The sequence below is a fragment of the Vidua chalybeata genome, chromosome Z (genome assembly GCF_026979565.1).
Source record: "Vidua chalybeata isolate OUT-0048 chromosome Z, bVidCha1 merged haplotype, whole genome shotgun sequence".
In the NCBI taxonomy this organism is placed as follows: domain Eukaryota; kingdom Metazoa; phylum Chordata; class Aves; order Passeriformes; family Viduidae; genus Vidua; species Vidua chalybeata.
The window spans coordinates 24,900,112-24,917,808 of NC_071570.1; the positions used below are offsets into that span (position 1 = coordinate 24,900,112).

General features: G+C 41.3%; 1 protein-coding gene across 3 annotated transcripts in view; it reads right to left on the reverse strand.

Annotated features, from left to right (window-relative positions):
- Positions 1 to 9,035: 9,035 nt before the first annotated feature.
- MRPS27 (mitochondrial ribosomal protein S27) overlaps positions 9,036 to 17,697 on the reverse strand; it is a 43,910-nt gene continuing 35,248 nt past the window's right edge. For 2 of the 3 annotated variants that reach the window (XM_053932944.1, XM_053932943.1), the window contains 4 exons: positions 17,002 to 17,104; positions 14,790 to 14,932; positions 13,486 to 13,641; positions 9,036 to 9,445 (listed from right to left, as the gene is read on the reverse strand). In XM_053932944.1, coding sequence (XP_053788919.1) covers positions 9,206 to 9,445; positions 13,486 to 13,641; positions 14,790 to 14,932; positions 17,002 to 17,104 — 642 coding nt within the window. In that variant the 3' untranslated portion in view covers positions 9,036 to 9,205. Of the gene's footprint in view, positions 9,446 to 10,604; positions 10,727 to 13,485; positions 13,642 to 14,789; positions 14,933 to 17,001; positions 17,105 to 17,697 lie in introns of all 3 variants that reach the window. The other variant, XR_008428838.1, reaches the window with a different exon arrangement.

Below are 17,697 nucleotides of genomic sequence, written 5' to 3' on the forward strand. Positions count from 1 at the left end.
CTTTAGAAACTGGAAAATAAATGTGGAAGGATACTTTTATCTTGTGTTGTGAAACATATACCATGACGTACCATGACATGGCTTCTCTTTGTTGTTCTCATTCCTGTATTCCTCAGCAGAATGAGAAAACACCTCATTTTCAATAAGTACACAGTCACAGATGATGCCAAATAAAGTTACATCAAACAGAGCCCACCATGAGGTCTTTTCCAAAATTGTAGCAGTTCAACAAGAGTATGTAGCTTGTCTCCAGTAGTCATGGACCCTTCCTGACAATTATTGCCCATTCATCTTGGTTAGAGGGGACAGAGTGTGTGGGGAAGATGATCCCTCAGTTCAGTTTGTTACTCTATAAATGTTAGAATTCCTCTACTTCTGTTGAGGGGTGCTGTAACATCAGGCTTTCTGCCTTTGTAGCTGTTTTCTGCTGTAATGCCTGCTGTACTGAGGTGCAGCAGTCAATGGTGATGGCATGAAAAGCAGGTAAAGGCTGGGGCAGCAAAATGCAAGAGGGGCTCACTCCCAGGAGAAGCAGAGGTACTGTGGGATTTCCTTCACCCTCAGACAGCAGTTTTCTTTTGCAGGCCCTTATTCATCTCCAGAGTCCAAGGGTTAATTTCTAGCTTCTTATGACAATAAGAAATACTGTACTTGGCTTGAGCATGGTGAAATAGGGAAAAATGATGACTAGATGAAGGAAGTCAAGTGCTGCAAATCTTACGTCCTAAGTATAATTCTGCATATGTGTACATCAAGGTTTTCTAAGCTTTGTGGTAGAGTAACTGATGCTACTTAAAATATATTAAAATGATTCTGCAGAGGAGACAAGGTCAAGCTCCAATCCCAGTCATTTACTTGCAGCTGCATATCAAAGTTCTGGATTTGCATAGGTGTAACAGGGGCCAGGTCTGCCTGGTGTGTGGTGTTTGGCTTGCTGCTTCTAGATGCCACATGGAAGTTCCTTTCTTCAACATGGCTTAACAAATTCAGTGAGCTTATGGGGTATTATTTCAGTTTTGATGGGAACATGATGGTTCATCAGATCTTTTCAGTCTATCAAAAATGGTGGATCTATCTTGTGGCATCCTAGACCAGTAGACTATTAATTCTTGATTTCTAGTGTTCTGTGGATGGGAGGAAATTTTAGCTTTTCATTGATCCCAGTGTCTTGGTTTGCAAAGACAGGTATTTGCTAAGGAAGGCAGGAGCCTCCCTTGAAATAGAAAATGTAAACCCCCTCCCTCTGAATTATTATAATTTTGAAATTAAGGGACTCTCAGGCAAAGATATAAGAATAGGAATAACAGTTCTTTATTAGGTTGTTTTTTTTTTTTAATGCAGTAATACAAAACAGCACTGACAGAGTCAGAACATGACCTGACACCCTGTGGATCAGGGTGCTGGTAGCAGTGCCATTAAATGGTGGCTGCAGTCTTCCTGGAGCGACAGATATGATTCTGGTGAAGCAGTGATCCTGTAGAAGGGTGGAGTTTTCCTCTGAAGGTCCAGTGGTGGTGTAGCTGGGCCAGGTCTTCCTCTGGGAATCCAGTGGGAAAAGGCTGCTCTGGTGTTCCCGGTCTCAGATTATATCCAGGTAGGAATGCTTGGCTCCTCCCCCTGGGTGGAGCATCTCACAATGGGGTGATGTAATTGTATCAGTCATGCAGTGAGACTCAATGGCCCATTAACAGAAGATATTTTCCAGAGGGAAGATTGGTTGTGGAAGAGATAAAGAAAACTGCCCCAACTGGTTTTAACAGGTGGCCCAATTAACAGAAGATAACTGCCCCACCTCTAACAGATGGCAATAGAACACACACTCCCAGCCACATCCTGCATTTGCAACCTAAGACACCCAGGATGTGGCAAAAAAGAGGTGTTGAGGGGTCTCTGATTAACAGCTACAGTGACATGCCATAGATCCAGCTTGTGCCCAACATTGCAACAAAACTCCTTCGCTTTCTAAAGCATCTCTGGGCCCATAAGCATTGCCCATGTCCTTCATTCAGCAAGCAATTTTTGACCAATGCCTGCTCTTGTAGTCACTGTTCATCTTCCACAGATGTGACTAGTCTGCACTAGCATGTACCATCCTCTTTTGTGATATGTGTGCCTTCTTTGACACTGTCTCCCACAGCACACTCCTGGAAAAGCTGGCAGCCCACAGCTTGGACAGGTGTACCTGTTGCTAAGAACTGGCTGGATGGCTGGGCCCAGAGAGCGGTGGTGAACGGTGCTGCATCCACTTGTGCTCTAGTGGTGTCCCACAGGGATCAGTGTTGGGGCCCAATTCTGTTTAGTATTTTTATTGATGATCTTGATGAGGGGATCGAGTCTACCATGACCAAATTTGCAGATTATACCAAGCTGGAAGTAAGTGACAATCAGTTGGAGGGTACAAGGGCACTGCAGAAGGACCTGGACAGGCTGGATTGATGGCCAGAAGCTAACAATATGAGGTTTAACAAGACCAAGATCTGGGTCTTGCACTTTGGCCACAACCTCCAGGCTGGGGACAGAATGGCTGGACAGTGGCCAGGCAGAAAGGGGCCTGGGGGTGCTGGTGACAGCAGCTGAACATGAGCCAGCAGTGCCCAGGTGGCCAAGAAGGCAAATGGCATCCTGGCCTGTACCAGCAATGGTGTGGCCAGCAGGAGCAGGACAGGAATTGTCCTCCTGGACTCAGGACTGGTGAGGCTGCACCTCAAATCCTGTGTCCAGTTCTGGGCCCCTCAATTTAGGAAGGATATTGGGGTGCTGGAGTATGTCCAGAGAAGGTCAGTAAGGCTGTGGAAAGGTCTGGAGTTCAAGCCCTGTGTGGAGCAGCTGAGGGAGCTGAGGTTGTTTAGCCTGGAGAAGAGGAGGCTCAGGAGTGAGCTGATCCCTCTCTACAACTCCCTGAAGAGAGAGTGTAGTCAGGTGGGAGCTGGGCTCTTTTCCGAGGCATCCAGTGACAGGGCAAGAGGACATAGTCCTAAACTGCATCAGGAGAGGTTTAGGTTGGATATTAAAAGGCATTTCTTCACAGAAAGGGTGATTGGGCATTGGAATTCCCAGGGAGCTGGTGGGGTCGCTGTCCCCAGAGGTGTTAAAAAAAAAAGACTGGATGTGGCACATAGTGCCATTGTTTAGTGGACAAAGTGGTATTAGGTCATCGTTGGACTTGTTAATCTCAAAACCTATTTCTCAAATATTTTCCAGCCTAGTTAGTTCTGTGATTCTGTGATTCAGATTCAGCCCAAAACTACCAGAAGCTGCATAATGCTGACTGCCCTCATGATAGCGGGAGATTTGCTGGTTTTTTGACTGCTATGTTCAGCATCATTTCCACCAGATACAAAATCCAGAAGAAAACTACAGAACTAATTCAGCAGGCACTGTAGTCTGCACAAGCATTTTTTGCTGGTCCTCATGGATCATTACCACCTGCTTTTCTGCGCTTCAACAATTCCTGCATTACCAGCCCCAGTATGAATTGCTGGCAAGGTGGAGGTTGACTGTGCATCTGATGCCAGCTTCACTGCCAAAACAATTGCATGTCATGATTTACACATCATACTGCAGATTGGTCCATCACCTATGCTTGTGAATCACACAGAAAAGATAATTGATATATCCTGTATTATGCCCTAATACAAACAAAGCTAAACATACATAACAATGCCTATATGCACTAGAGTTGCATTGTCTGTACCTGTTAAGGTCCAGAAAATAATTTTGATTGAGCTTTTACAAACCTCATGTTATTTTATCTCTGCTCACCTGTGTTACTTCCTTAACAGCTGAAGGTAAACTGAACCACCAAGCCAATTAAATACTGAATATGAACCCTCCTTGAGAGTGCAAGTCAGTATACCCAGACAGAGTTTACAGTTTCCAAAAATGAAATTATACCAGGAGTTACCCTGTGTAAGGATCAGAACAGGCTTGAAAATTTCTTTGCCCAGATCACTTAAGGGAGGAATTGTCATGATTTGCAATATTAAGATATATTGAAAGCTGAATTTTGTCCTGTGCTTGTCTTTAAGGCTCTAACTCTAAGGTTATTTCTGTCCCTGGGGCATTTTCAATTTGGAATGGGTAGAATGGACTTGAGTTCATCAGAAAGGTTTAAGAGTAGTACAACTCAGTACTATGCAATTGCTAGCTGAGTTCAGTGACAATTCTGATTTCCATAGGGACACTGATGAAGAGTAGGTGGTACAGTTTTCTACCACATTCAGCATCTAAAGTTACTTTTGAATTAATAATTTGTCACTAATGTTTGACCTATACTTTATTCTCCATGGTATTATTGTGAGTCACTGTCACAAGTTCAGGTTGTCAGCAATACAGCAGTAGCTTCTCTTCTACAGTTGAAAAGCCTTTTCCTCATTTCAACAGTTCCAATCATTAAATTTCTGAAAAGGTAAATTTTACTCTACTTTCCACAGATGTGCTCAAATATTCAAATATACTTTGCAGGGCCGAATTGTAGTTTGTACATAAACCGACCCAGGAACCTCAGCAAAAGTGGATGCTGTTTAGAGGACCGCATCTTGCATCCATCTAAATCAGTGGTGCAACTCCCTTTTGTAACTGTTGACTCCAGATTCCTGAGGAGGCAGGGGAAGAGAGGACACTTGCTAACCTGTGTCCCAGGCTGTCTTCCATCTGTATCAACAGCACAGTGATGACTGCTCAGGTCAGAAATCCCCTCATACCAGACGACCTTCACCCAAAGCTAACAAGCGTCATCATCCTATCGTTTAAGGGTGACCAGAGAACCTTGGGATGGGCAGGCAAGCAGCTGGGACAGACCACTTAGGGAAGGAACAGGTGCTTGACACCAGCACTGTGTGTAGGACACAACATATTACCCGTTCTGAAAGCATTTTGTAACCTTATCTTGGCAAGGTCAGGTGTTACCATAAATAAGGCCCATCTGTGCAAGGCTTCTGGCAACATTTATTTGAGCTGCAAGGGTATAAATATGTAATTTTCTTCTTGTGAATAATGGATAATGACCTTCAGTGCTTTGTTGGGAACTGTTCTGCCAGTAACACTCAAGGGAGGAAGAGTTACATATTCGTTTGTCTCAGGAGCAGCATATTTGGTGTCTGCCATGGGTTTGAATTGGGATGCTGCTTTTTTTCTCTTAAGAGCAGCCAAATTCTTTATCAACATACCAAGCAGGCTTTGTATTTGTATTGGCCTCTGTTTCTTTTGGCTAATATTGTTGAAGGGTCTCTCCCAGACTTAGGAAAACATGGGAGAGCTGTTAACACTGTTTGGCATGTACAAGTCTGGCAATGCTGTACCACGCACACTACCACAGTCAGGTATTATTTGGGCTGCTCGTCACAGCTCAGTGACTATGCAAGCCAATGTACTACTGCTTATAGCAATGAGAGATTTCCTCCTGCCTTTAGCAATAAAACCTCCAGAATAAGTAGGGAAATTATTTAAAAACTTGCAAGAAGAAAGATGCACTACTGTGATTTAGAAATATACTGACAAGGGAGAAACTGCAATAGCTTTAATCGTAATCACAGCTGTAGTCAAACGAAAACAGGATGTGAAGGAACATTTCTAGGAGAGGTGTTCCAAAAATATGAGCTAGTGTTACTACTAAAAAAGATTTTGGTCTGTCCCCTCCAGGAAGTATTTAGCCAGTCCTATTCACATACAGACAGGTCTAGACAGCTGTCTGAAACAGGACAGCAAGAACCAGAAATGCTTCAAGAAGCTTGAGAGCATCCTAGTGAGAAAGTGCTCATTGACTGAGTTGTGAGCTTGCATCAAACATCAAGTACCAGGGAACAGGGCTGGATGAACTCAGAGCTTTTTGTGTTTGTAGAGCACAAAGCTGTTTTTTTATATGTGTATATATATATATATATATATACACATCCACACTCTTCCCTTAGCATCAGAGTTCACATTTAAGCAGCAGCAGATCAAAAGAAGCTGTATGACTTCCCTGCCCCTCCTCCTTTTAAATGTGGACAGTTGCATCACAGCAGGTGATGGTGAACACAGCAGAGCACACATGCCTGCAGGCATTTGGACACAAAGGCTTTTGACTACTTAGGGCCCAGTTTCACTCCTAGGTGCTGCTTCAAACTTCTTTTTTAAGAGTAATTCAGCAAGCAGTTAAAAAAACAGGTTCTGTATGCAACATGATTTATGCAAATAATCAAGTCTTAGAGTTCCTGGGGTGGGAAGGAGAAAAGCAGGTAAGTTAAGCCAAGTTAGTTGACATTCTGTTGATTTTTCATGTTGTTGCATTCAGTACAGAGCTACTGTATGTGTCTTCCTGGGGAAGATGAGCATATGCCTGAACAGCACTGGTCTCTGAATTAGCCTGTCTCACAACTTGTCTTACTGTTGACCTTGCTCAAAGCTAGCAGGTAGGAGAGAGCACCAAAGAGGAGAGTACCTTCTTCCCCTCCCTTAAGCTTCACTTGCTAATACATGTTTTGAGCGTCTTGAGATTCAGCTGTACCCATGGTCCTCAAACCTCAGGGTGCCCAAGCACGTGGTACTCCAAGCAGCTTGCACAACTGAGATGTGGCTGCGGGGCAGAGACATGGCTAGCCTCCTTGGAGAAGGAGAACAAATAAATGTGAGATGATACACAGGAGAAACTTGAAGGGAATCACAGGCGAGATGAAAAAGGAAGCAGCAATGAGGATTGCTGGAAAATTCAGGAGGGTGCAGATACATTAATAGAACATGTAAGGATTTGCTAGGTGTGAAAACAGTTTGGCTAGACAAAACATTAGAAACTGGTTGCTGTTGAGACCATGGTGAAAGCTATGGTGGGGAGGAACAGGACAGTAGCTACTGGACCATGGAGAAATACTTAGCTGGGGCCTAAAGGGAAGAAAGTCCCTAGGGTGCAGTTGGTCCAATTGGTCAGTGTCAAAAGTGGCATCTCACTCAGGGTGATACCAAGGGAACACATAAATGAGAGGGCTTGGCTTTGGTTTATGTCACAAATAATCTGGATCCTCTGCTGCAGGTCTTGGGTTTGATGTCCTTCATCTGGCTCCATGAATCTGATTTGCTGCCTGCAAAGCATTTTGCAAAGAAATCCCCTTCTTCCAAGGGCAGAGAGGGATATGGGAGGAGACTAAGGAAAAGGCGGAGAAAGGTTGTATCTACTGGTTTGAGTTTATGCTTTAAACTGTGGTCAGTGTACCCACGTGCCTGGAGTAAAACAAAGATGCAACCTATAATAATATTCATTAGCAGGCTACTCAGAGCTCACAGGAAGGTTTTTTTTCTCCTATTGCTGTAATAGTTAAGTCAAAATAAATGGGAAGGAGGGGTAGTTGTGGGGGAAGTGAAGTCCTGTGCTGTCAGACAGCAGGGACACAGCAGCTGGCAGCTTGCTGAAGCTCAATTAGCATTAGCAGCCTGGTGTATCTACCAGCAGGCTGAGGGAGGGAGGGTGGAGGCGCTCACAGAAACAGGCTCCTTGTGCTGCCAAGAGGCCAACAATAACCAAGGAGAAATGTGTAAAATTGTAGTGTAATGAAGATCCCAAGAGCTGACCTGTAAAGAGAACCTCATACAGGAATTTGGATGCAGGAGTAATCACAAAACCTTAGGAGCTACAGCCCATGTCCTGAAACTGAAGAACCAAAATAGTGGTCAGGGAAGGGACACTACATTCTCTTGTGTCTCAATTAGGAGTGACTATGACCTCTTCAAAACCACCAGTTTTAAGGAAATTGTTCTTAAGAGTGTATTTGGCCTTCTATCCTTCCTAATGGCTCCCTAACTTCTCCTGGTAATCAGAAAGCATTTAGACCAAGAAAGAGGAAAAAGAAAAATTCAGAAGACTTTTCTCAAAAGTTTTCCAGGAAACTCCACTACTAGACAAGCCAAAAAATCATCCACGTACCTGGCTGGAGACAGCACTCTCTTATTGTTCTATGGGATAAACTACGGGAGCTGCTGACAAGACGGAGGTCAAGGACCTTAGTATCAGGTTTCCTGGACATGAAAAAGCAATCAGACTCTGTGTGTGTTTGCTGGGAATTCTAAGAAAGGTGTCTGGTGTATTTAATGTATGCTTTCCTACCCTTAAAACAAGTTCACAGGTCTGCAGCATGTTCTCACTGGATTTACAGTGGGTTTGTGGTGTGAGTTTTATCACTGCAAAACTACACAGATGCACATTAGAACTTGAAATGCTTATTTATTGTGGTAAAGCAACAGTGTTGCTGTTGCCTTAAGAAACTGCAATTACAGCAGGGCTGTTGCTCAGGTCTCCCTGTTTTAAAGGACCTTGTCCCACTATGCATTCCAAAAAGTTCCTGGCTGCAGCTAACAAGATTCAGTGGGAATGTATGAAGGGATGGATGCTGATGCATCACAACCACAATCATTGCACTATGATTCTTTCCTCCCTTGCCATTTCCTTGTGCTCTTGTGAATAGCTACATTGTTTTACTGATCTGAAGAATGGGGCATGGGACCGTGAAGGGAATTAGGTCAAAAACCTCACAAAACAGTGCCCAGAATATAAAAGGAAAGTGCACTGCAGTATGAGGCTCCTTGGTGTGTGCCGAGGTGATTGCACGTTTCACTAGTGACTAGAAATTGAGCAAAGCAGAACCAGTAAATGCAGAAATTTCTAACATCCTTACAGTAAAAGACACATCTGAATGCATGTTCAAGTGCTAACTCACTAGGCTGAAACTCTTTATAGTTTAAAAAACAGCCTAGAGTTAGGCTTCCTACCCTCCTACTCCATACACAGAAGCATCAATTTTCTAAATGGGTTGGAAAAAAAAAAAAAACAATCAATATATGTTAATCCTCTTAGTGTCTGCAGTTCAGAATAGCAAAGGCATTCTTTCCTGTGAGAAACCCCTACTGAAACAACTCGTGTTTGAAATTCTTCCCTTTTCTTTTTTTCTTTCCATTCTCTAGACCTTTCATCACAGGCAAGCTACTCCTTATGCCTTTGTTTCTTTGTGTTGTCTCTATCCCATCTTTTGCCTGGCTGATGGTAGAAAGAAAACACAGCATATACAGGATGAAGATTTCTAAACCACATTTGCTTTACTTCAGGAAACAGAGAAAATGGGATGCTTTATTTGCATACAGCAGTCACACCTGCAGCATGACTGAAGTGAAATATTAATAATGGGAAGCACTTCAGTTCACTGACAGAGGAGTGCATACCACTGCATTCCAAGTTCCAGTACTAAGCAGATGCTTTAGCTAGCTTCCTAGCTTCCATTTCCTGCTTAGCCTGTTCTCTCATCTCTCTCTCTCTCTCAATGAGAAGTATTTGTAGCTCTTCCCACTTCTTGAGGTTCTGCTCATATTTTGCAATGTCTTCCACTTCACATTCAGGCAGTTTCTCCTTGACAAGTTGGGTGGTTAGTGTTAACAGACTTTCAGATTCAACCTTGCCAAGTGAATGCAGTTTGGAGTACAGCTCCTGTCAGAAAGAGATTTGGTAGGAGTTTCAAGGAGAAAGTCAGTCAATCACAAAACAATCAGACACAAGCAACCAACATATCACTGAATAATTATTATTGGTGGTAGTAGTAGTAGTAGTATTGCTGCTGCTGCTGCTATACATGCCAGATTATTATCACACATTCCACTACAATGTAGTAGTTGCTACCATTTCTTGAAATGCTAACCTCTAGAGTATTTGTCTTTATAGCAACAAAACGGAACCAATGAAATTTCATTTTTGTTAACTATTCAAATTCTCTTATTTTTCCAAGTTCAGTTATCTGGTATTAGCAAAGATCAGGTGACCAGTCAACCACAATAATATTATTTGGTTTTGTCTTGCCTCAAAACCAACTGCATGATTTCATCCACGCTGCCTGCATCAGCATCCCTCCCAACAGGTCTATGTCACTTCAAATGTTCTCCTTCTAACTGCATACTAAGCAACTCCCATAATTTTTCTTCCCAACTTACTGTGTCTGAGGTGTGACTACACTTACACAGATTATACAACACTGTTAAAGCAAGTGATATTTTTTCAGGGATATTCTACACTGAAACAGAGCAAAGCCTTACAAAGGAACTCCAGTTTTGTTCCTTAAGCTTTACTTATATAGATTTCCTGCAGCATAAAATGTTAATACACTTAAGATGCTGAATCATCTAGTGATACTATTTCTGGCTTTCTGTGATCTTTAGCCTGATGGCTCTTTAACATTCTGATTAATTGCCTTGAATGTGCAGATACACAACCACAGAGATTATACAGGACTGGAAAATTCTTTATCCCTTGTTCACTCATTAGGTGAAAACACACTTTTCCAACTCTTCTCTTAAATAAAACATTTTACCCAGCCCAGCACTTACAAAAATGTTTAAAGTAAGTATGTGTTCTAATAAAAGGTACATCCATATTTTCTTCATTTGAATGAAACTTGTTGTGCATTGCAGTACAATGGAACGAAGATGTGTGGATCATTCTCCTCCAAACAAAATGGCAGTTTTAGAGCCATGCAGATATCCAGACTTCCAGTTATCACTAGAAGTTTATACACTATGCAGCTGATCCACAGTGTTCCTCTTACCCAAGCTCAGGCTGGCAATAATCTGCAAATGCATATCCCCATAGCTCCTACCTGGAGGCTCTGCCTTGTTTTTAGGCAGGAAACTATCATGTCCCCTCTGAGGCCTCTCCACTTCTCTCTCCCTCAGCCAACACAATTGCAGGCTTTGTTGTGTTTTAGCTCGGAGGTTTGAACTGGACAGACAGGAGATTAAAGATTCTTTAAAATGCTACACAGGAAGGTCTGAGTGGCTTGCATATTTGGTTCTGTCCCTTTTTTGATTTTATGATAAAGAATGAAGACTAAGCCAATGTCTTCAAAGCTAATGGACTAAAACCAAACTCAATAAACTATTTAGGTGTTTTAGTCTCAGTAGGTACACAAGGCATCAGTGAAAAAACCGACGAGACTGTACAGCTTGGGTTTGGGGAACAAATTTGACAACTATGTTCATAGATTAGATGTGAAACTATTTTAAATCATTCACACTCTTCCTATTAAACTCTACCAAGGATGTGCTGAAAAGGGGCTGAACTTAAACACAGGAAATTGAACTACAGAAAGGCAATAAACTGTAAACTATCAGGTCTTGTCTCCTATGCCATTACTGATATCACTGCTATCCTGGGATACTTCCTGCTCTTCTCTTATACATTATTAATACTGATTTAGGAAAGCAGGCTGTATGTCCCACAGGCACCAAAAGAGCACATTCTTAAATGGTTAAATAATGATTTTTATAAGCAGTCTCCATGGCTCTGCATGCAGACAAGTTAGGGAAGAAGGTGCATTGCTTTTGGAGAAGGTTTTCCCAGCATTTATGTGATAAAATGTTTTCTGGCTACTGATCATTGACACAGATGGAAAGAATTGCCCGAAAAACACTATAGCGAGCAGTGAGCCTCAGCATACAGATCTGAAAACAGGTAATTACAACACAAATGAGTGTCAGAGTCTAGATTACAGCTCTAACAGCTTTTTCTGGAAAGAGACAAATGCCCTCAGGTCCTCTTTTTTTAGTGGAAGCAAAGCCAAGTATCCATATCTGTTAGACTTCCATGCCTTTTTCAGGTACTTTACAAATGGTTGTTCTGAAGGTTGTTATGAGACACAGAGACCATTCCATTGAGTACCACGGAGGAGCATGTGTATATCTGGAGCAAACCCATATGCTTTTGCCTGCATTCTGAGGCATATGACTTGTGAAGCAGAACTGGGAGAGCAGGAGGCAGAAGTAATTGGATTTGAGCTCAAGAAAAAAGATGGGACATCCTGGCTAATTAATGCAGGGCTGGACAAAGTGCAAGTGAATTTTTCTCAGTGCCAGAGGTGCAAACCCTCTGCTGCGGTTACACAGAAGGGGCAGATGATCTGTGCTGGGGCAGCAGCTGGGAATGCACACATCACCAGGTTGACTCAGCTGCCACCTTCCCTCATCTTGAAGGATTTCTGGTGCACCGTGAACTACACCTCTAAGTGTCCCAGGGCACAACTGAGAAGAGCCACTATGGCTGGCCTAATGGATTTGAGAGAAGAATCTAGGAACTCCTTCAGGCTTAGTTGAAATGGCATTCTAACTCACAAGCTCCTTTTCTTATTCACACAACCAGAAATTTTGGCTTATTACTGATGCATAGATGTGGTGGCTATGTCTTTCAAATATTCACACTTTCCTGTTCAGATTTTAAACCCTGGGACTAGATTTTTGGCCAAAGGTCACTCACTGCCACACCAGGGAATGCCTGAATTGGGATTAATTATGGAATTTGTGGAAAGGTTGAGCTGAGAAGAAAACTAGGTTCTTGGCACTAGTCCCCAACTTGATACTCAGACCTCATTTTGGGCATTCTGCATTATTTCCTTCAAGGCTAGACAATGGATAGACAATAAGAGACACACAAAAAACTTCTCACTCCCTCCTTCAAGGGACACTTGTGTTTACCTAATTCACTGAAATTCATCAAGGCATTAATTACCACATGCTGAGCACCCACTAATTCCCAAACACATCAATTAAAAAGTTTTAACTGCCTATAACACAAGTTTAGTATCTAAATATTAGTAGCAAAGTTATGTAAGTAAAAATTAAAGCAAAGAAAAGTGTGTGTGTGAACTGAAACCATAAGATGCTAGTCTTTTAACTTTTGAAATTTCTTTGTAACAGTCTGTATCCAGCACAACTGTCTAAGGTCACACCCATCTAGCAGAAACGATGGAAACTGATGGGTTATGGAAAGAGCACTGCTCATGGAACTGTAAGCCATGTAAGGTTCAACCTGAAGTACTTGATTTTTACCACAGCACAAAACAAAGTTGATAAAGTAAAATTAGCTCATTTAGCTAATTTTGAGGTGATCAAATAAAATCAGATGATCAAATTAAATGCACTTATTATACAGATGTGCCCTAATGAACAGCCTTCTGTGTTTCTTAATGTTATCATCAGTGTGATGTTAACAATCTAAATATAAAAGGAAGGTGATATAAACCTGATTTAATTCTCCAGTCTGAAAGTACGAGATACAACATTCCTACATAATTATAATTTACACAAATGGACAATAAATTCAGGGTAGTCTCACACCCATTACGATTTCTTTTAATGAGCATGAGCCCACACAAGGTCAGATAATGGGTCTCTAAAGACATACCACTTTTGCAAACAGGACTGGAGTTATCATTTTTATGTATGAAATGTGAAGATAAAATTCCAGCAGACAGACAAAAGACAAGTAGCCTTGAGCATTTATGTCTTTATAGGCTGCCGCTTCCTGTTTGGAGAAGTGAAATGTAAGGTGACATTAGTTTCAAAAATGCCAAACAGAACTCCTGATGCACTGAAAGGGTGTCAGTCTATCAGCCATAGTACAGTAAGTCAGCATCTGTATTTTCTGGTATGCCTCACAGAGATCTACCACAGCTTAGAATATTTAGAGAAATTAAGCTGTCTTACCTTGAATCGGCTGTAGTACTCAGGTACTTTAGACTGCTCTGTTTCTTCTGACTCTGTAGATTGTGACTTCTGCTCTAATTTCTTGGCTTCTTCAGCAGATTCTGGATCAGGTTTGGCTTCAAGGACAGACTGCAAAATGGTCTCTAAGGCATCAATCTGAACAATCACATTTGTCATGGTTAGAATCAAGAGTTTGGGAATACAATCTAAGTAACACAACCATCATGGACCTATGGTACCAGAGACATACACGCCTGTTTCAGCACCAGGATGTTCATCTACAACCCAGAGCAAGATGAGGAAATCCTGAATTTGTCTAGGGTTTGTAAGCAGAAAAAAATCACAATTGTATTAAGCTGAATTCTTCAGACCTTAAGTAAGAAAGATACGTCCAAAACCATACACCTGAAGAGGTAACGCAAAGTGGTGGAAGTCGCAGATGTGACCGGTCTTGGACTGTCCAGTATTATACTGAAAAGCTTCAGAAAACAGAGCAATAGGTAGGAGTACCTGCTGAGCAGTGCCCCAGACTTCTGCTTGTCAGGGGAGACTGCAAGTTTAGTAGTGACATGAGCAAAAGGGAGGCTCCCATCATCAGGGACACCTTCAGGAAAAAGTACCAAGAAGAAAAGGAGAGAGCTCAGTAATGTTTCTATGCTCCAGCCCATGTGGTAGTGACATACTAAGTTACTCCTAAGCTGTCTGATTCCAGGATCAGCCTGATTCACCACAACACTCCTAAGCCCCAAATCCCTTAGGTAGTGCTGACCTCATAAACGGACCGAATCTAGCCATCCTCCCTGTAGGGCAGTACAAACATTCTAGAAATCACTCTGTTGGATTTTTGGACCAGTACCACTCAGGACATCATCTGAGGGCACAGAACACATACAATTATTCATAAGAGTAAGAAGATATGACAGTTCATCCTCACTGCTAAGAAATATGTCTCTTGAGTGGTTTCAAAAACTTGAGAAACAAAGGTGTCTTCCCATCCCTACAGACACGTGTTTCCTGTGACACAAATGCAGGTGTCTCTAAGGTGGGCAAGGCTTAGAAAACTTACTTAAATGGTCTGTGGCAGCAGCACACACTCACTGCCAAGAACATGCCAGTAGACATCATCACTGGCTCATAAATTTAAGCACTGATTCTGTTCTAAACATTACTTCTCCTGTCTTGTAAAGGCCTCTGAAGTTTGCAGGGCATCTTTTCCTTAAAAAGGCACAGAATTCACAGGTTTTACTGAAGTCTGTTTTATATTAAATTCCCCTTGTTCAGTGGATTATAGCCTTTATACTTACAGCCTCTTTACAGATTTTGATGTCCTCTGACGATGAAGCCACATTCTCCATCACTTTCAAGGCTCTATTCAAATATCCAGGTGTCCACATCAGTGGCATTAGATGGTATACAGCTCTTAGTCCTTCTGTCAACTCCACCTTCCCTGTGATAAAAACACACTTTACTGTTAGTGTTTCAATATCTGAATCGTAATGGAACCTGTAGAGGTTGGCTCTGGTTTCTAGCAGTAACAGCAAGTGTCTGGGCTTTGGTGGTAAAAACACCACACTTCTACAATTTTTTTCTGATACAATTTCCATTGCTCTAATTTTATTAATGTGCCTCTTTTTTGCTCAACTTCATCTAATTATGTGCATGTTTCTGGTACCTCATTCCCTCTCACCCAGAAATTTTGCTCAGATAGAAATCAAAGTGGCCAGGTTTTCTGGTTGTCTGGCTTTGTAACAGCAGCTTGTAGAAGGATGCCTGAAGATCTCAGACAAATCTCTCCTTAGCTTTCAGCTGACTATGGAGCATGTGTGCACTAAATCTGATTCTCCAGATTTACCTCTGTGGCCTCTAGGGTTTACTCACCCATAACATCACAAGTTATGGCTAAGTGCTCAGCTTACTACCCCTGTTTCTGCTGAGGCTTCCTAAGAGAAAATACGGGACACCTGCCAAAAAGGAAATTCTGGTTCTTGATATAAGACAATCTGTGCAACAAGGTGTTTATTGATTTTAGCAGGACCTGTGATGTACTGCACCACTTGCAATGTGGCTTTTCTTCTGACAGTAATTACTTGAGATCATGAAACTCCTGCATAATAGAGGAGACACACATCACATTGTAATAGATGCAATTTACAATGATTGCCACTCTTGGGCTTTGATTTTGTTATTGTCAGTGTAACAGATAATACCTCTTCAAGTGTAGCTTACAGGAGTTGTGTCCAAGCTCCCAGTTTAATCTGCACTCTGGCTATAATACAAAACTAGGAGAGACACCCTCTTTACATGGAAGAGAACAGTTTAGGAAAAGCAAGGTAGTAAGTGCACAGACAAAGTCTATGGACCATGGCTAAATTAAAATAGCTGAGGTGCTTGAAGCCACTCTGTGCCTGTAGACATTTTTTTCTCTCTCAAGAGGTCAGTTCCATTAGTGTTGGCAAGACTTTGGAATATGTGACATAACAGTAAATAGCTTTTGATCCACTGAAATTCAATGTCATGGAACAAACACTATTGCTCTGAGACAAGAGTGAAGTGCATTTCTGAAATACAGCCACTACTCTACCAATCTAGATGACATTTAAAACTCTCCAAACTGAATACCAACTGGACAGTAATGTCCCTGTTTGTAACAATATCTCCAGTGGATTATAAACTACAGCACTATGAAAAATCCTGTTTTCACATTTATCCCTCTTCTTGACTGAAAGTTAGTTTTTTGTTTTACAGTCATGACAAATACAAATCAGCATCCTAACTCTGCCACCACACATCATATTTTGAGGTGACATTTGAAGAAAAAATTCACTTTTTATTACCATCAATAATGCAGTAATGAAACAAAAATTTACAATAAATTGTTGATTACTTACTTTCTAATAAATAACTGTAGAGAAGAACAAAACCTATCTGTACCATATTCCACTAAAGAGTCAGAAGAAATTATAGAATTTTTCCCTTCCCTTCAATTCTGAATATACTGTAACTTCTCTTTAATACTATATAGCACTGCTATCTGCTGTTTACAACCCCAACATTCACTTTACAGTGACTAGTAAAAGTTCTAAACATAGTGTTTTCCAGGGTGTGTTGTCCCATCTCATAAGGCTTAAAGTTTATTTTAAGATGCTCATTAACCAGAAAAGACTCTTTGTCCATAACCTTATAATGTGTGTCATAGAAATCTGTACTTAAATTGTTGGTCAACCAACAAGCCAATCACACTGTTATTTAGAATATCTTCTCTCTTTCAACATCTAACCCAAACATGCAGGGAGCCCGAAAACTTGTTCTGAAGCTGTCTGATGAATCAAATTCAAATCAGTTCTACCCTTCAGGCCTACAAAACAGGTTCACTCATAACTCTGAAATTGTCTTTCCACTATTTCTTTTTTTCCTTTGCCTTCTCCTTGATTATATTTTAATAAAACAAAGATGCCAATTTAATTCAGTCACTGAAGGCAAGAGGGGAAAGCTGACAATGAGGGAGGTAAAACTTACCAAGGAATGCATAGCCATAGAGCTGGGAACTAAAACCCACAGTGTTACTTTGCTTTAGACCCGTAAGCAATAGTGAAGCTCCAATATTTTTCTCTTCTTCCCACTGTAAATAAATGTATCAACTAAGTAAGTGTTCCTTTATCAAACACAAATACAAAATGGCAGCAAAGACAGCATGCATGGCTTTCACCACATCTTAGCAATAAAGTAAAGAATTATTAAACATGCCCAATGTTCAGGTACAGTATATCTGTCCTGAGGAACAGTAGGAATTGTACTGAGAAACAACTCTCTTTGCAGAAGACTAAAATGTGAGTGATTGAAATTTTTGAAGAAGTTCTTCTTCCTATGTTTACCCTTACGTCTTAACCAAACACAGAAAACTGGTTCTGAGCATTACGAGGCGTTAAATGGTACTTTGAATGGTGTATACAAATAAAAATATAATTTAATTGCTGTCTTTGGATGGGATTACTTCAAAATGCATATTAAATAAGTCACAGCTACATAAATAAGCTTGCCTTAAACATGTCTTATGTTAACACCACCTTTGCTTGCACATTCAGTTTTCACGAAACACTACAAATACTGACAAATGCTCATGTCCACAGTACGGATATACAAACATGGACAAACACAATGGAAAAATGAGATTTTCATCCCTTTGCTTTTCACATACAAGAGACTAAGCATACT